Genomic DNA, 26,706 nt, shown 5'->3' with positions numbered 1-26,706 from the left:
GCGTAATAAGAATCAAGTTTGGCTCTAGTTCTGGAGTCATCACTAAGGTGTGACAGCCCCTTCTGTTCCATCCCCCGACCTCTGCCCTCTACTTAGCAGCCCCCCCTGGCTGATCACTGATTTATCACTACTCAGACTCTGGGTGAGACTGGCAGAGATTTTGCAATTTGGAATTTCTGTTCCATTTTTTAAAGACCAGTTAAATAATTTTCATAACAAAACCATGGCTCGGGTGAGAGGAAATACGTAAGCATATTTTCAGAGGGCTGGATTAAAACCACATGTTGGTCCTGTGAGTAACACTGCAGGCTAGACCTGCTCAAAGTCTGCTTCTCTTGGGTGAACCCAGAATCAGGCCCTAGGCAGGGGGAGCTGGGCTGGCCCAAGACTCTGGGGGCAAAGGCGACAGGCACAGCCAGTCGGACCCTCCAGGCACAAGGCGTCCCTCTCTCAGTCAGATCTCTGGGTCCTGGGAGGCCAGAATTGTTCGTGCTACTGTGGGCAGAACCCCAGGCTGCCTGTCTCCTAGGCCACCACCCAGCCAGGCCCCTTGCTCAGCTCCATTGGAGAGCTGTGATTTTCCTTCCACATCAGCAACTTCAAGACAAGAAAGGAAATTTTGCCCCTGTAATTTCTGGTCCAGCCAATCTCTAGGCAGGGGAAACCCAAACGAATGATAATTAACATTTATTCAGTGTTCACTATGAGCCCGAGACTATTTGAAGAACTTTACTTCTATTAACTCATTTAATCTGTATGCCAGTCTTACAAGGTAGATATGAGGATTACTAACCCATTTTACAGGTAAGGAATACAAAGCATAGAGAAATGAGGCGACCCAAACTTCACAGAGGACAGCGTCATGACATGAACCCAGGCCATCTGGCTCCAGAGCCAGTGACCTAATAACTGGGTCACTCTAGAAAGGGGCTGCTACCCACAGCCCCTGCTCCAGCCCTGATTCCAGAGGACTGCACTGGGTCTCAGGGGTGGGCCCTGCTCTCAAAGGTTTAGCTCTTTGGGATTGGTCAGTTCATCTGTAAAATGAAGCTTGAGTGAGATCAATGGTAGGTGACAGCCTTTTTGCACTGGGACAAGTTGAGGGAAAATAAAACGTTTTCAGGCTACATTTATTCTTCTTTAAAAATGAAAATAATTTATTGTGTTTCATGCTCTACTTTATTACATAGAAGAATATCAGTGAGAAAATGCCACCATTTGACCCACTCAACTCTGGGCGTACTTGAGAGGTAACATTAGAAGCGGGTTTCTAATAATCTGTTACCCTCAAATTAAACCTAGGGCTTGACTCAAAACCACGCAGGTTCTATGTCTCCTGCTCCGTCCAAAAGAAGATGGTGCCCAAGTTCCTTCCAGCTCAAGCACTCTCAAGACTGTAGCCAGGAAACTGAACATATCTGACATATACAGACATTTCTCCAAAGAAGACATACAGATGGCTAAAAAGCACATGAAAAGATGCTCAACATCACTAATCAGTATTAGAAAAATACAGATCAAAACTCACACCTATCAGAATGGCCATCATCAAAAAGTCTACAAACGATGCTAGAGAGGGTGTGGTGAAAAGGAAACCCTCTTACACTGTTGGTGGGAATGTAAATTGGTACAGCCACTATGGAGAACAATATGGAGGTTCCTTAAAAGACTAAACACAAAGCTACCATATGATCCTGCAATCCCACTCCTGGGCATATATCCGCAGAAAAGTGTAACTCAGAAAGATACATGCACCCCAATGTTCATTGCAGCACTATTTACAATAGCCAAGACATGGAAGCAACCTAAATGTCCATTGACAGAGGAATGGATAAAGAAGATGTGGTACTTATATACAGTGGAATACTACTCAGCCATAGAAAAGAATGAAATAATGCCATTTGCAGCAACACAGATGGACCTAGAGATGATCATACTAAGCGAAGTAAGTCAGACAGAGAAAGACAAATATCATATGATATCACTTATATGTGGAATCTAAAGAAATTATACAAATGAACTTATTTACAAAACAGAAATAGACTCATAGACATAGAAAACAAACTTACAGTTACCAAAGGGGGAAGGGGTGGGAGGAGGAATAAATTAGGAGTTTGGGATTAACAGATAACACTACTACATTTAAAATAGATAAACAATGAGAAACTATATTCAATATCTTGTAATAACCTATAACAGAAAAGAATCTGAAAAAGTATATACAGATACACATATATATATATATATATAAAACTGAATCACTTTGCTGTACACCTGAAACTAACACAACAGTGTAAGCAACTATACCTCAATTTTTTTAAAAAAATGAAAATCTCTTTTCATTACCTCTTCACCTTTCCTTAATCTGCCCAAGTAAATGCTCTCCTTGGCACACCTGAAATAAAGCATTTTGAACACATAAAGGCACTACAGGTATTCAGCCTTGGGGGATTTATGGCAGAGACGGGGTCTAAAGGTTCATGATAGGGGATAAACTGAAGCTCTCCTAAGGCTCAGATCTGAATCTCATTCACCCCAAGCAAATGAGTCCATGGCTCTCTGCCCGGGTTCTGCCGCTTAGCTTCCACAGCATAACTTCAGGCACATAGTAACCTTGTGATGTGATGGAAACTTCCTGGTTGAACAGTGGCAATAGCTAGTGCTAGAGATAGAAAGGAAGACCAAATGAGATCTCAGAAAGTGACGGTTCTCATTCCGGGGAAAGAAAAGAAACAGTGGGGAGAGCCCCAGAAAATACAAGCTCTAAAAACAATAAAGAGAAGAATGTTACATTTCAAGATAGCAGACATCTATGATCCAAATGAATTCACCACACCCTCATGAAAATACGAAAAGCAATTCAAGAAATTGTTTCAGCAAAGGGTTCAGCCAAAATAAAACTTAGTTTTCAAGAACTTTAACAGAAATTGAAATTTCAACTCTTTCCACCCACTTGGCTGCATTTTATTTAGGACATAAGGGGCTGTAAGGTGTTTTCAGATTTGGGGATTTAAGAAAGCCTAGGGGACTTCCCCGGTGGCGCAGTGGTTAAGAATCCGCCTGCCAGGGCTTCCCTGGTGGTGCAGTGGTTGAGAGTCTGCCTGCCGATGCAGGGGACACAGGTTTGTGCCCTGGTCCGGGAAGATCCCACGTGCCGTGGAGCGGCTAGGCCCGTGAGCCATGGCCGCTGAGCCTGCGCGTCCGGAGCCTGTGCTCCGCAACGGAAGAGGCCACAACAGTGAGAGGCCCACGAACCCAAAAAAAAAAAAAAAGAATCCGCCTGCCAATGCAGGGGACACGGGTTTGAGCCCTGGTCCGGGAAGATCCCACATGCCGCGGAGCAACTAAGCCCATGCACCACAACTACTGAGCCTGCGCTCTAGAGCCCGCGAGCCACAACTATTGAGCCCGTGTGCCACAACTACTGAAGCCCACGCACCTAGAGCCCGTGCTCTGCATGAGAACCCACTGCAATGAGAAGCTCCCGCACTGCAATGAAGAGTAGCCCCCACTTGCTGCAACTAGAGAAAGCCTGTGCGCAGCAATGAAGACCCAACGCAGCCAAAAATAAATAAATAAATTTATAAAAACTTAAAAAAAGAAAGCCTAGGAAGTGGCCCTTGCAAGCATTAGAGCTCTACTGGAGGACACCGCCCGTCAGGAGGGAGGCTCTGGCTGGGTAACACCTGAGCATGGGTTTGCCTTTTCAGTCTCCATCGTTCACTGTAGTGATTTCTGTCAGTGGCAATTGAGCTGTTATCTACAACTGCCTGGAAACCAACACGTGACTAGAGCACCATGAAGTGGAGGACACTGGGAGAGCCATGTGATGTCAGGCACTTCTGAGACCCTCATGGCACAAATGTGGGGATTCAAGGTACCTAGGGCAGGAGGCAGGCAACTTCCTCCAAAGGGACAGTGTAGGGCTGAGGCAAGGAAAAGTGTTGCTCCCCAAATTCTGCTACATCACAATCTTACCCTTTTATACTGCGTACCCCAATAGGGCAGGCACTGGATCAGGAAACAGGGACATGAGCATGAGGAAGGTTTGGCTCCGCCCTTAAGCAACTCACTGTCTCATTGTAAAAATGTGAATGATACAATCATTTGCCCCAAACCTGTTTTGGCCACCCCAAAGCCCCCCACAAAACTGGCCTTGCCTACATCCAGGGCATCTATCTTCCTAAGGTTGAAGGGGTGCAGATGGCAGAGTATGGAAAGCCAGGGAGCAGAGCTGGGTGCCACTCCCCAAGGACTCCACCACAGTCAGATAACATCTCACATTTGTTTAGTGTTTTTCACTATATGGCTAGAAGGATGTTGTTTCCAGACATTCTCACAACAACCCTGGAAGGGAAGAAGGAATTCTCACCATACCCATTTTACAGATGAGGGAATTGAGGCTCAGAGAGACCTAGCCATTTGTGAAAGGTGGCACACCAACTAAATAGAAGAGCTGGGATTCCAACTCAGGTCTTCAGCCTCCAGAGACCAACTGCTTTCCTGCACACAGGAGCCAGGCCTGGGGATTTGGGAACACACGCGGGAAGGATTAGCTAAGGCCCTTGGGTGCTCATCCAGAAGCATTTTCTTTTTTTTTTTTTTAACATCTTTATTGGAGTATAATTGCTTTACAATGTTGTGTTAGTTGCTGCTGTATAACAAAATGAATCAGCTATACATATACATATATCCCCATATCCCCTCCCTCTTGCGTCTCCCTCCCACCCTCCCTATCCCACCCCTCTAGGTGGTCACAAAGCACAGAGCTGATCTCCCTGTGCTATGCAGCTGCTTCCCACTAGCAATTTTACATTCAGTAGTGTATGTATGTCCATGCCACTCTCTCACTTCGTCCCAGCTTACCCTTCCCCCTCCCCGTGTCCTAAAGTCCATTCTCTACATCTGCGTCTTTATTCCTGTCCTGTCCCTAGGTTCATCAGAACCATTTTTGTTTTTAGATTCCATATATATGTGTTAGCATACGGTATTTGTTTTTCTCTCAGAAGTACTTCTGATGCTCCCAGCTGACATGGGGGAGCCAGTGCCAGCAAAAGGCTTTAGAAGACCTGAGAAATTCCTATGTCTGTCTCTTCATTACACGAGCTGGGAACCTGATACCAGCCGAGACACGGGAGATGATGGGCTTCATTATCTTTCAATAAATACTTACCAAACATCCACTTCAGAAAGGCAGAATCCTAAAGGACACCCTGGAGGACACACATGAGCTAGACTCTCTAGGTCCAAACCCCAGCTCCACCACTACTGAGCGTGTCATATAACATCAGTTTTCTCACCTGGAAAATGGGTATGATAATGGTACCAACCTCAAAGAATTGTGGGGAGGATTCAATTAATTTTAATAAAGTGCTAAGAACAGGGCACTGCATGTATTTTTATCGTGATTACTCAGCACTATTATTTAATCCCAGGATTATTAAATCCCTGCAGAGCTTTGCGACTCCAGTACCTTCTTTAGGTTACTATCCTGTGCCTCACTCTCTCCAACTGTGAACAGCTGGTAACGGTTAAGTCACAGCACTCTGAGGACTGGTGAGTCATGGTTGAGAGGAAGGCGCATTGGGAAGTCTCAGGAACTGATGCTAAGATATATCCTCAGAGCCACCATTTGCTCAAGTGACCAAAAGAGCAGCCACTGACTCCAGCTTGGCCAGCCCAGTGCCCCAAACTTCTGGACATCGGCTGTGGAGCCCCAGAGAGGGTTAAATACTCTTGGAGAGAAGCTTGCCAGCAGGAGAGCAGGGCTCAGCCGTGAAATGCCTTGAAGATTAGCCCTTGGGAGGGTTAAAACAAAGCTACCCTTGGAACCTGAGCAAGTTTATCAGATGGGCAGTCTGTGGGCTGAAGGGGAAATAAAGGGACCCTCCTGTGGGAGGGCTCATGGGGCATTTCCCGACAACCATGGGGCATAGAGCTCCTTCTAGCAGGAGGCCTGGGGCTCAAAAGGACTAGGGAGGAAGTGGGCAGCCATGTCTAGGGGCACAGATAGAACCGTCTTGGAGGCACGGAGGTCCTCCCTCCAGGAAACTCCATGACATTGGCTGTAGCCAGCATTGTGGAGCACCTCCTGTGCCAGGCTCCATGCCAGGTACTTGACTCACAACAGCTCATTTACTGCCTGCAACCTCCCTCTAGGGAAGGCATCACTGTTCACATCAGGCATTGAGGAAACTGAGGCACAGGGAGCTCGCGTCTCGTCCTCACAGCCTCATAGCTAAGTGGCAGAGGTGGGATTCAAACCTGGGTCTGGCTGACTCCATCAGTGTATTAACTAGAATTCTGTCCCTGCTATTACAGAGCCTCAAAGAACAAGAGTTGTTTCCCTCCCTGCCACCCTTCTGCAAGCAAGCAAGCAAACCTGGAAAGCTGGCCTCATCCTGCCCCAAGAGAGAATAAAAAGCCTTTGTTTTCAAAAGCCAAGGCTTCTAGAGGTGAATTAAGCTAGGCTTTCTGTCTGATATTGGGTCACCTAGGTGAGGGCTCGACTGGAGCCAAACAATTCAATTTAGAAAAAGCAATGCTGGTGTTCATCTAAAACTGGTGGATGAAATACATGCCATTCCTCTCTGCCCTCCTGAAACCTCATAAAAATGACAGTAAAGGGCTCTTATTTTTAAGGGACAAACCCACAAGGATAAAGAGAACTGGGCAGGAGGCAATGGAAGCAAAATTCAGGACGCTAGAAAATAGGTGAGTGAATGGCAATGGACTTAGCAGACCACGAAGGCTGGATTCTAAACAGGAAGGCGGAAGGGTAAGACTCACCACGATTTACCCTGCAGAAGCCACCCCAACATGTCCAGAGGTGCCACCAAGTACCTCCAGAGGAGGGGGTGAAGGTGAGTCAAAAACAAGAGGGCTGCTTGCAAGTCTACTTAAGAAGAAGCTAGCATGCTGCTTGGCCAGATAACGCACCCCTGGGCTTCCCTGGTGGCGCAGTGGTTGAGAGTCCACCTGCCGATGCAGGGGACACGGGTTCGTGCCCCGGTCCGGGAAGATCCCACATGCCGCGGAGCGGCTGGGCCCGTGAGCCATGGCCGGAGCCTGTGCTCCACAACGGGAGAGGCCACAACAGTTAGAGGCCCGCGTACCACAAAAAAAAAAAAAAAAGTGACAGATAACGCACCCCTGCACCTGGCCAAGGACCTGGAGAGAGAAAGCCAGGGAATCTGTATACTGGGGAGCATCCGGCACAACTGAGGGCAGGGAACTATACTGCCCTAGAGTAGAAAAGAGAAGCTTTAAGAAAGCATTTACACACTGAACATTGAAATATTGCAGGGCCCCCCCCCCACCCCAAGTAGCCAAGAAAATGGCTGAAAAGAAGACCCAAGTAGTAGTGAACACAATTATTTGCATCCCACCACCACACACACACATTCACACATTTGCATTTTGATGGGTCAGCCCTAGCGATGGCCTGGCTTGTCCCCATAGTCATGGAGTCAGTTTGTTGCTGCAGCCATCCAACGCCAAAGCTTCCACAGCGGTGGCTACTTGAGGCTCTTTCAGCCACCACTAGGCACATCCTGACAGCCTAACCACAGTTGCTATGCCTCTCACCTGCCCCTCCCCTGGCCCCCATGACTAGCAGGTGGGTGGTACCCACGACTACACAACCTGGAAGCACAGCGAAATTCAGGTCGAGTGGAGCAAAGCTTTGATCACTGGGAGAATGAACCCAGTGGATAAATTCAAGTGGTCCTGAATTCAATTTGTGCAGCATCTCGGTAGGGCCGTAAGATCCTGCAGCCCATTACACTTAGCAGCAGCCAGCTTAAAAACGGATCCTCTTAACATCTCTCCCTGCGTCTCTGTGTGTTCCTTGAGCTTGCACTCACTCTCCAACAAAACAATAGCACACAAACTTTCTGCCTCAGGCTCAGCTACTGGAAACCCAGGTGAAGACAAACCAAGACACATCATCATTGTGAAAGTTCAGAACACTGGGGGAAATACCCTACAAGTTTCCAGAGAGAAAGAAAACAACTGAAACAGGTTTTATACAAAGTAATCAAGAATAAGAAAGGCTTTGGCCTCATTACTGCGACATGGAAGGCTAGAGCGCAACTGAGCAAATCCTTCAAAATCTGACAGAAAATGATTTCTGGCTTAGAGTTTTATATTCTGCCTTAGAATTTTATACTCAGCCAAACTATCAATCCCACTGTGAGGGTAAAATAAGAGCAGTTTCAGACATACAATGTTTCCTAATGCTTTACTCCTCAGCACCAGATCACTTGGACCAATGCAGCTGTCAACACAAACACAAAGGCAAGCATAAAATTTGCAGTGCGATGGGGTTCCAGCTGATGGGAAAGTTAGATTCTAATAGAGCAAATTAGGCAAAACTGAAGTCTAAATCAAAACTACCCTTGAAAATCCCTTAAGAAAGAAAGAAATTTATACACATCTATTTTTCCTCCAACCTTAGAACACAGGCTGAGTCTTTTGTCTCAAACAAATAAAACCACAGAGTTGGGAAATTCCAGTAGCACACTCAGCCTCTGAGACCATGTGTCTTGAGAAACACTTGGACCATCTACCAAGAGATTCTGGGGGAGGGAGGTCTGAATGCAGACCCACTTAGCTCCATTCACATTTGGAAGAAGACTAGCAATAATTAACACCAGATTTCTAATCAGCAGAGTTTCCATGTTGTGCAGTTTCTGGTAATATGAAGAATCCAAAAAGGAGAGGGGGGTGTGTGTGACCTTGAAAAAGGTCAGGGAGCTGCCTCAAGGGCAGCTGGGGGCCTTGAGGAAACACAACCTCAGGTGGGAAAAAGGGTGCCTGAGGAGAGGGGCAGCAGCCTGCAGGATAAGAGGAAAAAGTGAGCCTAGGATCCAGTTGGCAGGAAGCCTCTCTAGCCTGCAGAAATTCTTTCTCCAAAGCAAGCTTGACTGCCCTCTCACTGGTCATGTAAATTCTTAAAAGTAATGTTGCCCCAGACACCCCCCAATGCCAGCTCTCTGATGACAACCCGAGGGGCCCACCTTCACCTTTACCTACGTTGTTTCCCTAATTTCTCACTGAAGCTCCTGGCAAAATCAGGTGTTTCTGGAAGTCAGGAGCTGTCGCCCCCGCCCCACGTTGAATCTCAGCTCTCCTCTTTGAAAGGGATAAAGTCAGTCGATGTTTCCCCCATCTGCAGCTTTGTATTCATGAATAAACAAGCAAACATGCCAGAGCCCTGGTCAGACAGAGTTCTGCCAAGGTGAAGATCTGGTGCTGGGTGTTCCCAACACTGGAGCATCTGGGATGTGTGTCCGGTGGACACACCGGGGGAGGGGCAGAAGTGGAAAAAGGGAAGAGGAACCAAGGAGAGAGCTCTCCTAGGCAGGAAAATGTGGCTGAACTCCATCTCCCTCCTGGGACAGGCATCCGCTGGGTACCTCATCAGTGTATGACAAAAGAATGAGATTTTTCCCCATCTGCAAGAACATGTAAAATGTAGTTAGGGAGGTGTGTCCAGGGCAAGACTTTAAAAGGCAAAACTAGCAAGGAGGAGATATTAGTCTTCAGTGTCCTCTATGCCCCCATTCTATCCCCAAATACATCGAAAACGAAATTGTCCATAACCTCAGCCACTTGTTAGATGATTATACATTTCATCTCTTGGGAGTAGCACTCTAAAACAAGTGTAAGAAGGATAGTGTTTACAAAGTATTAATTCCTGTTTGCATTCCTGAGACCCTGAGCTGCATCTTATCCATCTATCTGGGAATGATATAGAAGAATGTTACAAAAAGGTACAAGGAGTTAGACCTTCTAACTTCTGACATGCAAAATAGAATTATGTGGAAATACACAGACTTGTAGATGAGGCTGTTGTCTTGAAAGACAATTTCCCAGATTCCTTCATCTCTCCTTAGCATCAAGGACCAAGCCTGGAAAATCTGGTTAATTTGGCCCAGGGGCCACCAGTTTGAGACCCCTGGTTTATACGCTCTCTAAGTTCCTTCTACTTCTGAGATTCTGCAGCTCCCTGTGTTTCCACAGACTCAAAAAAGAACTCGATTGAAGAGCTGTAAACCTAACTCTGGAAGTTATTTGTTAAATACCTAATTACTACTGATTTGGGAATTTGAAGTCATATTGGTCCCACAGGACCCCTAGGAGAGCACAGCCCGAGCCTGACCTCGCAGGGCCAGCTGATGAGGGGGGAGTAACTCATGATCCTCAAAGCAGAGGCTGGATGACTCCTATGGTAAACTGAATAAGGGCTCCCAAAGACATCCAGGACCTAATGCCTGGGACGCGTGAAAGTTACTTTATGTGCAAAGAGGGACTTTGCCGATGTGATTAAATTAAGGATCTTGAGATGGGGAAATTATCCTGGATTACTTGGGTGAGCCCTAAATGTAATGACAAGTGTCTTTATAAGAGGGAGGCGAAAGAAGACTTGACTACAGAAGAGGTAAAGGCAGTGTGATGACGGAAGCAGAGATTGGAGTGGTTCCATTTGAAGATAGAAGATGGGGCCACAAGCCAAGGAATACAGGTGGCTACTAGAAGCTGGAAAAGACAAGGAAAAGGATTCTACCCTAGAGCCTCTAGAAGGAAGCATCCCTGCTAACACCTTAACCTCAGCCCAGTGAAACTGATTTCGGACTTCTGACCAGAACTGTAAGAGAACAAATTTGTGTTGTTTTAGCCCACGAAGTCTATGGTAATTTATGACAGCATCAAGGGGAAACTAATACAGTCCCTACACTGGCTGCTGCAGGGATGGGCCACACAGTCTTTAAGATGTCTTCCCACCGCAGGGGCACAGCTGCCAGGTCTCTGCTCCAGGACAGAGTGACCTACTTGTCATCAGAAAGACAAACAGCCTCTTGGGGGTTGTGCACACTCTCCAGGGAGCCCCCTGCCCTCAGGCTTAGTGAGGACGGCCCACAGCCCACTGAGCAAGGGGGTATAGGCTGAGCAAGGGACTGAACACCCACATCCAAATGTCCCCGGGGGCCCCACTCAGTCCCTGACCTCAGGACCAACCCCCAGGGCAAATCTGCTCACCACGACCTTCCCCCAGTCCCCAAGCTGTTTGGCAAGCTTCATCTCTGGTCCCAGAGGGATGCAGCAGCTCCCCAGGCTCACCTACCACCACCAGCCCCTTAATGACACATAGGTTCAGAGGCAGGCTGCCTGAATGTTGATTCCTGCTCCACTGCATCCTGGCTGTGTGAACTTGGGCCTCCATTTCCTCACCTGTACTGTGGCGATAAGAATGGCACCCCCCTCATAGGGTGGACCATTCACTAGCTCATTGAGCAGATATTCCTGAGCCAAGCACTGCTCCAGGCAGAAGTGAAACATCATGAAAACAGACAAAAGTCACTCCCCTTATGATGGTGACATTCTGGTGGGGAAAAAAATGTGACTTGTCACTCATAAAAATAAGATCACTCCACCAAGTACTGTGAAAGTTATATGAGCTATTGTAGGTAAAACATGCAAAACAGAACCTGAAATATAGTTATGTTTACTCATAACTGATCATAATTTTCTAGCAGGACCCATGGGGTTACCTCCATGGCAGGGTTCCTGGCACCTGCGCTCACAACACATGCCCATCACGTGGGCCTGCGAACCCCCAACTCCCGAGATGGGAGGGGGCTAAACGACATGTCCTTTCTCTCCCCCTCCCTGCCAACTGGTTGCTCTGCTCCAATCTCTACGCTGATTATATGCTGGGGCTTTTCCAGCCCCACTGGCTGCCCCAAGAGCCCTCTCCATACCCATAACTGAATTACCATTTTGTTCCAGCTCACAAGAGCACTAGTGTGGGAACACCGCAGGCCTGATGGAATATTTGAGACCCTGCCATTTGTTGGAAATTTTCTCTGGCTGCCTTGGTATTAACAGCCATACATTTTGGTCTCAGGCCTGGGAGTGGGGATTGAGGCTGAAAAACTAAAGTTTCTCTCTGGGCCATTCTGTGCCAGCCTTCCAGAGATTTCTACTCTCTGGCTGCTCAGAGGCCAGGACACAGCCCCAGAGAAGAGTTGGTGGGGGGGGGGGAGCAGGTCTGTTTCCTACATACACACTTCCCCCCAATTCCAACCAAACCCGTGACAACACGCGGCTGAGCCAATGAGGGACACTAAGGGGAAAATCCACCTCACTCTTTGCCTTAAATCCATCCCAGTCACAGCAGGTCATATGGACTTCTCCAGAATAAGGCCTAGAGGAGAGTTTGTAAACTGGGATCCTTGGGCCAAATCTGGCCTGCAGATGTGTTTTGTTTGGCTTGAAGTGTTTTTGAATAAATTCGAGCCAAAGTTGAAAAACCAGGATATTTCCCACAAAAATCCAGATTTCCGGCTTCCTCTGAAAAGGGGGAAGTTCTAGCCACAACTTGGGCCCACATTCTCATATGGCCGGAGTCAAGTATGGCTCCCTCTCTCAATGATATGCTCTTCTGCCATTCACCACAGGCTCCACCACTCCCTATTGTCTGTCTCCCAAGAGAAGGAAGGACAGTTGCCTTTGGAATCTCACTTGCTTTATTGTTTTTCATAGGAGATAAACACTTCTCTGACCACAGCTCAAGACAATTTGAGAAAACAAAACATAGATTGTTTTTTTCTTCATTATACCCAGACCACTTCTTTCACTTATGCCAGCAGCCCAGGCTCCATAAGCACTTCAGTTTATACTTCTTGGTCCAGAGCTGCACTGTCCAATATGAGAGCCATGAGCCACGTGTAACTATTTACATTAAATTAATTAAAATTAAAAATTTCCATTCCTGGTTGTTCTAACCACATTTCAAGTACTCAACAGTCACCTGGGAGTAGTGGCCACCGTGGTGGACAGCGCAGAGGAGAACATTTCCATTATCTCAGAAAGTCGTACTAGGCTGGACTCTGGAGAGATTTAAATATAAGATGTGGAGGCTACCATCCAGTGAAGATACCTGTTGGGTTCTACGTCTGTGCCACATTGGGAGCTCTGGGGAGAGCTGCTGCCTTCCAGCGGTTCACTATCTAACTAGGGAGAAAGCCACAGCCAGCGACAAGAGATGACAGGAAGTACCCCCTGGTGTCACAGTGACCCTCTCAGAGCCAGAGAAGAGGAGCAGGTCTCTGTTTTCATGATACAAAGAAAATGCTCTGCTTGCCCATTGCATGCCCTCTCGGCCCAGTCCAGGCAGTCTCCTCAGAGGCTTCCAGAGACCGGGACTCTCTCAGCCCCGTCATGGTGATGCTGCTTTGATGTCTGGCATAAGTGTTAGAGGCTCCCCAAGCAAAACACACAAGGAGAGTCAAACTCCAACACACCCCACTGCCTGTGTCTCCTGCCCTCATGCCCCTCAAGGCTGTCCTCTGTCCTCTCCATGAATCCAGATCTCGCCCACTCCCAGGGCTCCAACTCCAGCCACTGCCCTTCCCTCCCCTATGTCTAAACAAGACACTCCTGGGACCCAGACCCTCAGGGTAACGCTCTACACAAGAAACTAATTTCCAAGAATATTTACTTTCAACAGAAAATTTCCATAGATGCTACCAAAAGAAAACAGCTGCAAGTGTGAGAATTTTCAGGTTGATCAAGTGGAAAGAGACTCAGATTTCTGGTTGTAGGGCCCACCTTAAAGTCCTTCATACTTATGAACTGCATGACTCAGCAATTACAGCATCATTGATCTCTAAGTTACTTTATTTATTGCTCTCTAAATTGGATCTAATGATACCAGCCTTAACACTTGAAGGATTAAAGACTCAATGAGATAATGGATAAGAAAGCTACAAAGCCCAACACAAGTATTTGTTGTTAATAGCTCTAAGGGGGAATGATCTTCCCTCAGCCAGCACAGAGGCCAGCACTCACTAGAAGTTTGTTGAAGATTATTTTTTAATGATCCCGGAGTAGAAGGTGAGGAAAGACATTTTTAGACAAAGGGGACTCTTGGCATATTCCAAGATCAGATCACCCAGACAAACATCTACACAGAAGCAGGACTTCTGAATCTTTTTAGTACCAAAGACTACTTCAGCCGCCTGGTAAAGACATGGCTCTTTCTCAGGATCCTTTTTTTTTTTTTTTTTAAATGTATAAATAAAAGGCATGGGGTTACAAAGGCAATCAATTATACTGAAACACAGTCATCAAAATATTCCAAAAAACAAATTTGTGATATAATAATGCACGTGCTTCTTTATTAACCCATTAAATAATGAGATCTGTCAGCACATCTAATAACCAATGCACTTTCAAAGTAGCAAGGAGTAAAGACTATATTTCAAAGGATCTGGTTCTACTTTCACGTTGTAAACTCTCTGATTCCTCTTGGTGACAAAGTCACAGGTCTTGCTAAGGCTACTGTGGTCAGTGCCTACATTCATTATTAAAGAAATGCTGAATTTCTGTTAGAGATTAGAGAAAATAAAGATGGAACTTTTCTTCATCCAAGTTTAGGGCTCCTCTGAATTCTAGGCATGGATCCCGGTCAAGAATCCTTGAACTGGTACCCTTGACCTGGTACCATCTGATTCTGCCTTTCTCTAGTTCACCGTTATAGGCATAGATCCATATGGCTTATATAAAGGCAGGCCCTTTATAGCACATATTTCCCTAATTCCCCCACTCCAGAATCTCTTCTACATGGGAGCTAGGGTCCAAGGATACCCCCCAACTCCTGCTCCCCTGATGCACTGAAGGATCCTACTAACAGTCCTAGTGGCCCAGGCCTTGCTGCATCTTCTATCTGTTGTCTAGGGACAAGGTAACCACAGCTCCCATTACTTGAGCACTTACTATGTGCTGATGACTACTGTATGAGGTGCTTTATGCTCATTACAGGTAGAACACACAACCCCACAAGGAGGCAGTGTTATCTTAGAGGAAACAGAGGCCGAGAGGTTAAAGGTTCACTGACTTGCCCCAGGTGATAAGCAGGGTTTGAATTCAATTCTGATTACATCTCACCTCTGAATCCTTCATGCTTTAAAACCATACCAAGTAAGGTATTGTGACAATTACAGTTTAAGCCCAGTCACCCTGGGCCACTGCCCAGGAGATGGGTGAATGTGAACAAGGACCAGGAGGCTTTCCTGACACCCAGAGAAGTGGCTGAACAGGGTGGCATTGCCCAGCCCTTCCTACGCCCTTCCCAAAGGGAAATGAGGAGATTTAAACTAGAGTTTCAAGAGAGAATGTTCTGAAAGGAAGGAATACAATAGCATCTTTGTATTTGCAACAGGATCTCTAGGGCATCAGGAGAAGTGGGGAGAGCAGGGGGGAGGAGGGGGAGACAGAACTGTAGGAGCTGACTCGGACTGGGGCCTGCAGACAGTGGCTGGGTGTGAGGGGAGGTCGGGAGGGAGTACTGTCCAGGAGGCCACCGCTGCCGGTGGCCAGTTCCCCAGCCGGGAACCAGGTCCCCCAACAGGTACACACTGAGCTTCTGTGTGAACAGACAACAGAGCCACTTTGTCCTGGAGAAAGAGGCCTGTGTGCCCTGCCCCCACTCTCCTCCCAGCACAGGGATGGGCATCCAAATGGCCTATTCACTGGCCATCCCAGCCTCAAACTGGCTGCAGCCTCCACCTCCACTGGGCCCAGGCATCCCAGGCAGCACAACCCAAAGCCCTCATCCCAGCCTGGGCACAGCGTGAGTCCGTTACTCCCCCCGCCTCTTCCATCCACCTGGCTGGAAACCAGTTATCACATTATCACTGGGGCTGGAGTTCCTTCATTTCCTTTGGAGAAAAGGATGAAGGGGGTTACGGATCCTGTACTTTCTGAAATTATGACCTTCTAAGGTTACAAGTTTAACTGTATGTGGGTCTTCCCTTCCCACCTCAAATAAGACCCCAAGCATTTAAAAGTACTAAAGCCAAGTTTTAAATCATGGCCAGAATGAAGAAGAAAGGCACGGCCTCTGCCTTTAGTTTACAGTCCAGATGAGAACATGACCATACACAACACTGCTGCACTAAGTACTTAGGCTGTAGAAATTACTGAGGGAGGTGTAAGTTGCCTGTGTGTGTATATGAAGGAAACTTGGAATGGAGGATTGGACTTTCATGGATAAACTCCTTTCAGGAAACGTGGAGACTGAGATATAAGAGACAGAATGTCTTGAGAATTCTCCGGTACCTAGCGCACTGGAAGGCAACTCATAGCATGGGTGCGAAACCAGTCTGGACAGAGGCAAGGCCAGCCGCTGGATGACCAAGTCTGTTCTGCTGATAAAGCTCCCGGGCAGGAGCACAGGGCAGACACGGGGACACAGGAAGCGCAGAGAGGCAGTGGCCGTCAGCCCTAGGCAGCCAGGCCAGCAGAGAGCATCACTGCTCTGCCAGAGGGCAGCACGCTGCTGAAATCCAGCCCGGAGCACTGTGCCCAGCGCAGCCCCGATCCTGTGTCCCCCGACTGGCAGGCTCAGACCTCGAGGGGCACCTGTGGGCTCCACACGCCTGCCGAGGGGTGAAAGGGCCTCCCCGGGGCCGTCCTTTTTGTCTCTGAGCCTCAGTCTACTCGTCTCACATCCATACACCTCCAGCTGTTACTCTTCTCTTTTTTCTCTCCCTTTCTCTCTTCTAGCCCTAACCCCTCTGCTGTCTTTGACCAGCTCTTTGGCTGAGGGCGTTTTTGTAAAAACCCCTACCCGACTTGGCTTCTGAACGTGGAACCACGACCATGCTGCCCAAGCCAAGATGGAAGGATCTGAAGTCTCCAGATGGTTCTGGAAGAAGCTGTTTGCTCGCTGCAAGCAAATACCCTTGAAAGCCAAACAAAAACTGGCCGCAAGTAAACAGCATATGACATAGCCCTTCCTGCGGCCACTTAGCAGAAACCCAAGCCCAAGCCCATGGCAGGCAGGGAAGCTGGCCAGGAGAGATGGAGCAGCCGCAGCCCTGCCCACCCTCCAGCAGGGCCTGGAGGCCAGGAGGAAGGGGACCTCTGTGGCTGCGCTGCCTGGCAGAGGGCCTCAGGGGCTGCAGGCAAGGCGGCTGGAGCGGCATAAATAACACCGTACTCACCATTGCCACTACCTCTAGCCTATTTTTATGATTATAATGGCAAAACCAATCCAGAGGATGAAGGGAGAAATGTCAGACACTTCACCGTGGCTCTTAAGAATATACCATAGTGATCCATTTTATACAGCTGAAATGGTTAGTATAATTTTTAAATAAGTACCTTCTATATCATGGTTACTTCTAAATGTGACTAGTTAAAGGACCCCATAAGATAAATAAAATTGAGATGAGGAGAGAGGAGAAAGGCACAGAAACCTCTGCATCCAGATGCCTGAGCAAGAAACAGAAGTTGCTCTTGACTTGCCCTCAGGTTGCCAAGGGTTGGAGGTTCTCCTGCCCAAATATCTCCCACCCCTGCTCCCTCTGGCCAGCCACAGGGCCATTCCTCCTTCTGGTCCACTGGGATCATAATCGTTCCCCAGACGCTCCCCCTCCACGCAACACCCCGGAGTCTCCCCTCCCTTGGAAACTGCTCTCTAAAATGCAAACACAGTCCCACCTCTCCAAGTTCCAAAGTCCTTCCATTGCCCGCTCTGTCCTCAGAATAATAACACCAATTCCCTCCTGGCTACACCACTTGTGCCCCATTTCCAGAAGGTTTCCCCCAACTCCCTCCCAGGCAACTTTGATAGCTCACCTTTGCCTTTAGGGCTTTGCTCACGTCGTTCCTTCTGCTAGACTGCTTTTCCCTCTTCTTCTTCTTATTTTTTAACTATTTCTTCTATTATTTTTTCAGTAAAACTAAAATTTTTGTATACAGTTCTATAAGTCTGAACATGTGCATAGAACCACTGCCACAATGAGGACACAACAGTTCCATCACTCCAAAAACCTCCCTCAAGAATTCCAAAGCCAGACTTCCCTGGTGGCACAGTGGTTAAGAATCCGCCTGCCAATTCAGGGGACATGGGTTCGAGCCCTGGTCCGGGAAGATCCCACATGCCGCGAGCAACTAAGCCCGTGCGCCACAACTACTGAGCCCACGTGCCACAGCTACTGAAGCCCGTGTGCCTAGGGCCCGTGCTCCGCAAGAAGAGAAGCCACCGCAATGAGAAGCCCGCGCACCGCAACAAAGAGTAGCCCCCGCTCGCCGCAACTAGAGAAAGCCCGTGTGCAGCAGCAAAGACACAATGCAGTCAAAAATAAATAAATTAAATAAATTAATTTTTAAAAAAATCCAAAGCCACAGGGAATACGACTCAGGCCCTAGCCAAAGGAGACCCATGTTGGTTCAGAACTAGTCAAGGCCTGGAGACCAGCGGAGGTCCTCTCCCCGCCTTTCACTCTTACCCCCCTTCACCTCTGAGTTCACCGGCTGCTACCTTAAAGCACCTTCTGGCTCCCTCTCAGTAAGCAGTTCTGGAGCCCCAAGGCCACTTCCAAGAATATGTGCACATGGTGCGGCAGGGGGGACACACAGAGAAGGGCAGCCTGGGGGTCACCCACAAACCCCTGCTCCATCCTCACTCTCAGGCCAGGTGGCCCATCAGACGCAGGCCTATGTAGACACATTCAGACAATACAGGGATTGCACCCCGAAGGCCCCAGATGGAAACACTTTAGCAGTCACATCAAAAAAACAATCCAAGCAAAGAAAGCCCAGGTGGCTCAGGCACCCAGGCCTCAAAGAAACCGGAAGCACCCTGCTTCTACGTCAGCACCCTGGTAGGGAGGGAGGGCTAGCCTCCCAGACCTCTTCTGAGGGGACTGTCAGCATCTTTGCGGCCCATCTGAAGCACATTTCTCTCCCTGGCCCCTGAAACTGCTAAGGCCTTTGCTCACTTCTTTGCGAGGCCTATCAGTTCCCCCACCCCCCTCCTACCCCTTCCAACCCCCTGTTTTTGGACCAACTCCTGCTTGGTCAGGTTGGGATCAGTGGATTATTTAAACCCCTCTGCTCCCCCCCAGCCAGCCCTATAGAACCTGGCTTGTGTATGTATTAGGAGCTGCTCCATGAGGGAGGTGCCCACAAGAGAGGGTATCAAATTCCCGGCAGGCTCCAAGGGCTGGAAGTCCTGATTCCCAGTTCTGATTCCAAAACTGGGTTAACCTCTTCTCTTCTCCGGCTGAGCCCGAGAACCTGAGGGCTTCACCCAGACCTTCGGCAGGGTGATTTCCCAGGGCACCCCATCATTAGACCTCAGGGGCTGCGGCTGAGTGGGGCTGCCTTCTCACCCAGCCAGCATTCAGCAAGGAGGCCCAGGGCACACAGAGGGCAAACATCTCCTACGGGCTGGGTATTTCCTGCCTGGTGAGAAGAGAGATCTAAAGGAGCAAGAAAACTACTTTAGGTTAGAATCTGTCTTCACTTGTTCCACACTTAGAGTCCCAGAAGCACCCCCTAGTCAGGTACTGAATGAAATACATCGATGACTTCCTTACTGTTTGTTTTAGGTCCCGACAAAAAGAAAACTTATTTTTGTGGGTTCTTTGTCAAACCCCCATTCTTATACCACCTTTGGGGTACCAAGTGGTTTCACCTCCAAGATTCCTTTTGCTCCTCAGAGCAACCCCTTAGTATAAGCCCATTTTACACACAAGGGGCCTGGGCTTCAGAGCACTAGAGTGCTTACTCAAAGCTGCACGGTAGCTAGTCTGGCACAAACCTCGTTCTGATTTCAAACCCTGTGCCTTTGCTCCACCACTCCAAGCTGCACCAAAGGCCTCAAGAATATGAAGAAGCCACAGTGTCTGATGGAACCTGTAGGGTTGGGGTGGGGGAGTGAAGAACTAGGAGACCTGGGCTCTAGCCCGGCTCTGAGTGGCCTTGAGAAGGTCACACCGCTTCTCTGGCCTTAGCCCCTTCACCTAGAGATTCCCCTCTGAGTCTTAACCTCCAGGGGCTTGAGGTCTTGGTTCTTCCGAGGAGAACTGACCTATGTGTGGGCTCTCCTGGAACCCCCTTCTCTCCACGGCCTGCGTGATGACATGCTCATAGTAGAGTGAAGAGAGACAAGAGGAAACTCCTCCTACACCCACACTCTGGGCCCTCAAGCATGGCTGCAGTAAAATTTTTGACGAAGAGGCTGAAGGAATTTGTGCTTGTGCCACTTCACCAGGCACTCAGATCCCCATTTCCATTTCCATGGATGATCAGAAGCTGGCCCCATGCCACTGAAAACAGCCCCAAAGTGGAAATGACCTGAAGTCCACACGCAGGGAGGTGATTATCAAAATCATGGTATTGAGCATTGAAAGTACAGCGATGAAGATCTTTTTAGAGATGTACACATGGAAACTTGCTTTGACAAAAAGTGAAGTAAAACACATCAGACTGCAAAACTGCATGTTTGGTATACAACTCTTTAAAATAATACTCAAAGAGAGTAGAAGATACACCAAAATGATAACCAAGGTTACCTGTAGAAGTTGGCAGTATGGCTGTTATATAAAATATATTATATTTCGTATATTTTTTTATCATATATATTTTTTATCCCCCAAGGACCAGAAAGAAAACTTTTTTTTAAGTTGGCAGTAATAGTCTTAACTTCTTCTATCAATATTTTTCATCCAAGTTCAAAGTGTTCAGCATACATCAAGTCTCCCACCATTATTGTAAGGAAAGGGACAAGTGTCCCACTCTTAGCTTTAGAAATACACACACCAAGCCCTGGCAGAGACTCACAGCCCCTTCATGATGATCAAAAATGCCCTTACAGGTCCCGCAGCTCAATGTTCACTTTTGCAAAAAAGACATTTAAGGATTCCAGACTTTTTATATTTCTAACTCAGGCTTTCCCATTTTAGGTACCTTGGATCGGTAATAAGATGGCGTTAAGGAATTACTGAATATTCAAACAAGCTGGGGAAGTTCACGTCTCAGTTTTAATGAATTAAAAGAAGTTTCTCTGTGGAAAGATCCTCCAAGAGGGGCATATAACATATATCATTTCCCAGCTGAAGTTCACCAAAGCCTTCTATTTTAGGACTATCTCAAAGAGTAGCAGTTCCATAGATGCAGGGACATCTGGGTAGGCGCAGTTTCTGTTCCCTCAGCCCTCTAGCCCTGGTGGTTCTCAGTCCTGGCTGCATACTGCGATCATCTAGAGAGACTTCGTTTTTAAAAACTTCTTGGTCTGGGTCCCACCTTGGATTTGGTCTAGGGAGCACTGAGAGTCAGTGCTGAGAACCACTTCGCCCTCACACCCTCTTAGCTACCCGAGAAGAGGTCAACACCAGGGCTGGGGTCCAACCTTGGAATTATTCAGGCATCATCCATTTTTGGAGCTAAATGCCACCTCAAAGGACATCTAGTTTAATCTCTCATTTTACAGAGGAAGAAACTGAGGACTCCTGGTCCCCTGTCTCCTCCTATACTGGTTCCTGCCAATGCTGGGCCCCCAGGCCTCTGGACCACAACACCCTTCATTCAGAGGGAGAAGCAAAGGAAACCTTCAGATCTCCAAGGCCATTTTGCTGTCAGAGGTTGCCCATCAGGCCCCTCTCTCTGGCAAGTGCACCCAGACACAGTGAAATCCTGACTCAAGTCCTCTTCCTAACACACCCCAGAACTGAGGATGAGAAGCCAGGAGGCTGCTGGCTCACGGAAACAGGAAGCCCACCCTGGCAGTGGAGCAATCACATCACTGTGGCGCCCAGAGGCTGCCCCAGCAGAAGGCAGGTATCTTCTCCCTCCTGCACCGGCCTCCACTACAGGAGGCCTGAGAGGCTCTGCCATGGACAGAATACTCCTGTAGACAGCAGTAACAGCCCTGAGTGGGTGGCCTTAGCCCGTACTCTCTTCTGGAAACACTCTGGCCACCAAATAGGGAATTTTGTGGTAAAAAAAATCTCCACGCTTTTCACATCCTGTACCTCTGATCACTCCCCTTTTCCAACCTTAAGATTCCATTATTAATTCCTCTTTAGCAGCCTTGAGGGGAAAAAACAAACAAAAAACAAAAAACTCTGAGGATTGCGGAGAAGGTGTCATGCAGGGGTAAAGTGAAATACACACACACACCCAGCCTCATAGGCCCCCGCTCCTGGTGACCAGGCTCCTGCCTTTGGTTCTGACACTGCCAGGACAGCCTGGAACACAGGGAACTATTCTCCCAGAGACCATCCATCCTACAGGGGAATCTCTGGGCACCTTCTCAACTCCAGCCCCACAGCTAAGCTCCTTGAGGAGAATCTCCCCTGAGCTCCAATCTGCCCTCTATGAGCTTGGGGTGGGGAGGGGGAGGGCTGTCCACAGAAGCAGACAGGAGAGCCCCTCTGGGTTCCTTCAGAGTTCAAAGTCATCCTAGTCGCTGACACCAGCCCCTGCCCGCGGGGAAGGACGGTGAACTGCAGGAGGGGTGGGGGGCTGGCAGCTTCATGTAGCTTCTACCTGGAAGCAGAGCTGACCAGAGCAGCCAGTGCTGAGGGAAGCCGCTTTCCTGAGGCTGCACCTGTGCTTTAAGCTGCCCGGATCACATTTTTAAAGGGTCTATTTTTCCTGCTTGTTGGTGTTTGTGAGTTTTATCGATGGAAGGGCCACTGTTCACAAGGTCCCTGGCTTCATGAATGATGCCCCAGGCCATCCAGTGCTCCCATACCTGCCCTGTGGTCCCAGGAGGTGGTGGGAAATGGGGCACTGGGAGACAGGCATTTGAACTTTACCAGGGCCAAATTAATTCTATGGTAATAAGTGTAAGGCATTACTTCCTTTTTTTTTGTGTGTGTTGGGTCTTCGTTGCTGTGCACGGGCTTTTCTCTAGTTGCGGCGAGCAGGGGCTACTCTTGGTTGCGGTGTGCGGGGTTCTCATTGTGGTGGCTTTTCTTGTTGCGGAGCACGGGCTCTAGGCGTGCTGGCTTCAGTAGTTGTGGCTCGCGGGCTCTAGCGCCCAGGCTCAGTAGTTATGGTGCACGGGCTTAGTCGCTCTGCGGCATGTGGATTTTCCCGGACCAGGGATCGAACCCCCATCCCCTGCACTGGCAGGCAGATTCCTAACCACTGTACCACCAGGAAAGTCCCAAGGCATTACTTCTTAATATTAAAACATGGCTAAGATATAAGCTAATACAGAATTCACACGCATTTTTCTGAGGAATAAAGTGACTCCAAAGGCTGCCTTGGGTGTCCCACGGAATCCTCTCCTCTCCCTGCGTTGTGGATTGGATGGAGTTTGTGCAGCGCTGCCAGAGGGTTACAGTGCAGCCAGGGTGTGCAGGTCCAGAAAGAAAGCCGCCTTATTACGGTCCTCCCCCCCAAGGCAAACAGAAAAGCCGGTTGCCAGCGTCCTAAGTCCCCGCCCTCCTGCAACTTTCGGGGAACAATTCTGGCCCCAGGAGGCTGCGCAGGCTCCGCGCGCCCGGAGCGGGGGCGCTTCCCACGGTCACCTGTCTGGGTGCCCACCCCACACGCGCGTCCCCTTCCGTGGTTCCTACCATGTCCCCCTCGGTGGCTGGACCGGCTCCTCGGCGCGCTCAGCCTGCTCGCCAGCTCATCCCGCCGCCCCGGCCCGCCCCCGGCACCGTGGCTCTCCGGGCTTCCCGGGATGCGGGATCCGGACCGAGGGGCCACAGCTTTCTAGCGGCCAATTCCGGGGCAGGCGATGCGTGGCGGGATGCTCTGAGGTTAGGCTTCGTTAGAGGAGGTCTAGGAGAATGCACACGCGGGATCTGTCGTTCTGCGGTAGCCTTCCCGCAGCCTCGAGCCTCCTCAATCAGCTAGGGACGTTTGCAGAGTTTGCAAAGTCCTGGCGTCGAGTCCCGGCCCAGCCTCCCCACTTCCCCGAAAGCGCGGGAGGGGGGAGCTCCTTTCACAATAAAAGCCCTGCCCCGGGCTCGAGCAGCCGCAGCCGCCTGAAGCAGGGGCCCAGGTGCTAGGAAGGAATGGGCCCCGCCCGCCGGTCCGCTGGGTGATGAGCCGAGGCTGGGGGGCGAGGGGCGCTGCGCAAGGCCTGGGGACATCGCCTCGATCTCTCCTCCAAGGGGTGCGGTGCACCGTGAGCCCCTGGCAACCCGGGGGTTCCTGCGGAGGGTCTCCCAAACTATCGCTTTCCCCTGCAAAGCCTCAGAAAGACAACTTTACTGGCATCTCATAGCCTTGCTTGGGCCCAGTCCCCAAGGGCGATTTGGAAGGAAACACGGAAGGAGGATCCGTTGACCACTTAAGATCATTAACGATGAACAGGTTTTCTCCTTGAGAACTAATCAGTGTTTAAGTTGCTGCAGTAAGCCACTGATACCAACCTCTCTGCTAAGGATGCGAACGCAGGGCCCTGTGTCCCCGGGGTCTTCATGCTCCTTGTTGGAGAGAAGACTGGGCTTGGAGCCCATAGCCCTGGAATTGGGGGCTGGCCCCTCTGTAAACAGCTCAGTGACCTTCTACCAGTGCCTGGACCTCTTTGAGACCAGTGTCCCTAAGCAGCCCAACGTTGTATCTCAGGATTCTTAACAGCCTGCAGGCAAGAAGGTGGAGGTGGGGATAGTGTCAGCAGTAGGACTCAGAGAATCTGGGAACCAGGCTAAAATATTACCCTCCAAGATTGAAACTAGTACAAACCATATTAGATGGACAAAAACTGGTATGTTCCCAGAAGTTCCCTGCTACAGAATGCTTTGAGGTTGTCACTGATGACAGTGCTTCTTAAGAGGGTCTCCTTAAATTGTGTGTGTGTGTGTGTGTGTGTGTGTGTGTGTGTGTGTGTGTGTGTATGCTGGGGCTACAACAGATGGAAAGGAAAGTATTTTTTTCAGTCCTTATCTTGTTCCAGATGCTTTCCAGAGGTTATTTCATTTCATCATCACAAGCAATCCTAAGAGAGAAATTTTATTACCATCATTTTTCAAATAAGGAAACTGAGGATTAGGCAGTTGAAGTGACTTTCCTGAGGCCAGATAGTCAGTTAGTAGTTTAGTAAACCAAAGTCTATTTGCTAGAGCACGTGAGAAAGAGGAAGAAATCGATAAGCCAGGAACAGGAGGCAGGATGCGGTGCTGAAAACCAAAGCTTATTTGTGCATAGGGAGGACGGAGAGAACTGAGAATCTGAGTGCTGGCTGAGGAATGTAGAGGACGGGGGAGAGGGACAGACAGTACAAACTTTTTTGTGTTCTCTCCAGATGTTTGGGGAGACGATGTGGTCTTTTGAGTCTCCTTTTCTGACTGCAACCCACATAAGATGTACATTCTTTGTCATGACCTTTTACACAAACATACACGTACAAACGTAACTAAAACAAAGTTTTATAAATCACTGTTACCCGTAGTGCACTCCAATATGTTCAATTCTATTCCATCTTAATTATTATTATTTGTGTGTGTGTGTGTGTGTGTGTGTGTGTGGTACGCAGGCCTCTCACTGATGTGGCCTCTCCCGTTGTGGAGCACAGGCTCCCGACGCGCAGGCTCAGCGCCCACGGCTCACGGGCCCAGCCGCTCCGCGGCATATGGGATCCTCCCCGACCGGGGCACGAACCCGTGTCCCCTGCATCAGCAGGCAGACTCTCAACCACTGCACCACCAGGGAAGCCACATCTTAATTATTTTTAACGGTGGTCTCTAATCACTCTATTTCCCTAACATCCACTACTGAGTATAGTTTGAAAAACACTGTACTTGAGAGTAGAACAGAGACATTTCTTTAATGTTTTCAAAGAGCTTTGTGGTCTTCTACAGAATGTATCTGTTATATAGAAAAGGAATTTTAAAGGCAGGGATTTTGTTGGTCAAGTTTGAGAACACTGAGCACAGTTTCTTTGTTTTTGTTTTTGGCAATAGGACTTGCCAGAGCCTTTGATGCTAATATATGTTGAGGTTTTCTGAGACAGGAGGATAGTGCCCAGTTTTTCCCAGGTTTACTGGATGTAGAACTCTTTTTCAGAGGAGTCATCTCTCAGGACTCATGGGACACCCTTGGGAAAAGCTGTTCCAGGACCTGGTCCAGACAAGTGAAGGGTCGCATACGAACAGGGAGTGAAAACCCTACATTCTGAAGCCCGACTCCCAAGCTCAGCACCATTCTGTTCACCTGATACTCTGCTCAGAGAAGGATCAACTACCCAGATGGTGAATGTAGGAACTCCATTCGTAAATGAACAACTGCCACTTTTACAACCCAGAATGACCGTGAGCAGTGTCCAGGAATGACCACAGCTGAGGAAGCAGATAAGCTATCCAGCTGGGGACGCACGTGGGCTCTGCAATCATCCACCTGCCTTCCACAAGATCCTGCCTAGACTCCTGCCTTCCCTTTCTTCACTAACTCCTAATGGACACTGATTCCTTCCAGCTCTGAAATCCTATGAAGTTATATTAAATTTAGACAACCAATGAATCCCTCCTTTCTAGGAAACAGCTCTCCAGGCAGTATTTACTTTCAGAACTTGGGCTGCTTGAGAGTTGGCTGCTCCCAGGATACTGGTAGGGCCTCTGGTTACACAGTGGAGCTTGCAAGTGAGAAACATTCAACTGAGACAGGTTGGTGCTAGTGAGGAATATTTTACTATTTCCACCAGAGAGAGCTTCCTACTTCATCGCGGAGTGAATCTATCTTCACCTTAACCGTTCCCAAGGAGTCAGACTTACAATTTGCTCTAATGACTTTTAGAGCTCCTTATAAATTGGTACCGCAGACAGCTGCCCAACTGGCTACTATTTTTTTTTTTTGCTGTGCCCTGCGCTTGCAGGATCTCAGTTCCCCGACCAGGCATGGAACCCGTGCCCCCTGCAGCGGAAGCGAGGAGTCCTAATCACTGGA

General features: G+C 48.7%; 1 protein-coding gene across 3 annotated transcripts in view; it reads right to left on the bottom strand.

The window, feature by feature from the left end:
• Nucleotides 1-25,218, bottom strand: part of GASK1A (golgi associated kinase 1A) — a 63,037-nt gene extending 37,819 nt beyond the window's left edge. For all 3 annotated transcript variants that reach the window (XM_049693646.1, XM_049693645.1, XM_004277884.3), the window contains exon 1: nt 23,391-25,218. In XM_049693646.1, coding sequence (XP_049549603.1) covers nt 23,391-23,393 — 3 coding nt within the window. In that variant the 5' untranslated portion in view covers nt 23,394-25,218. The remainder of the gene's footprint in view (nt 1-23,390) is intronic.
• Between the last annotated feature and the right edge of the window lie 1,488 nt (nt 25,219-26,706).

The sequence above is a fragment of the Orcinus orca genome, chromosome 10 (genome assembly GCF_937001465.1).
Source record: "Orcinus orca chromosome 10, mOrcOrc1.1, whole genome shotgun sequence".
NCBI classification, from domain to species: Eukaryota; Metazoa; Chordata; class Mammalia; order Artiodactyla; family Delphinidae; genus Orcinus; species Orcinus orca.
The sequence above is the reverse complement of the archived record's forward strand: the minus strand, read 5'-3'. Positions and strand labels throughout refer to the sequence as shown.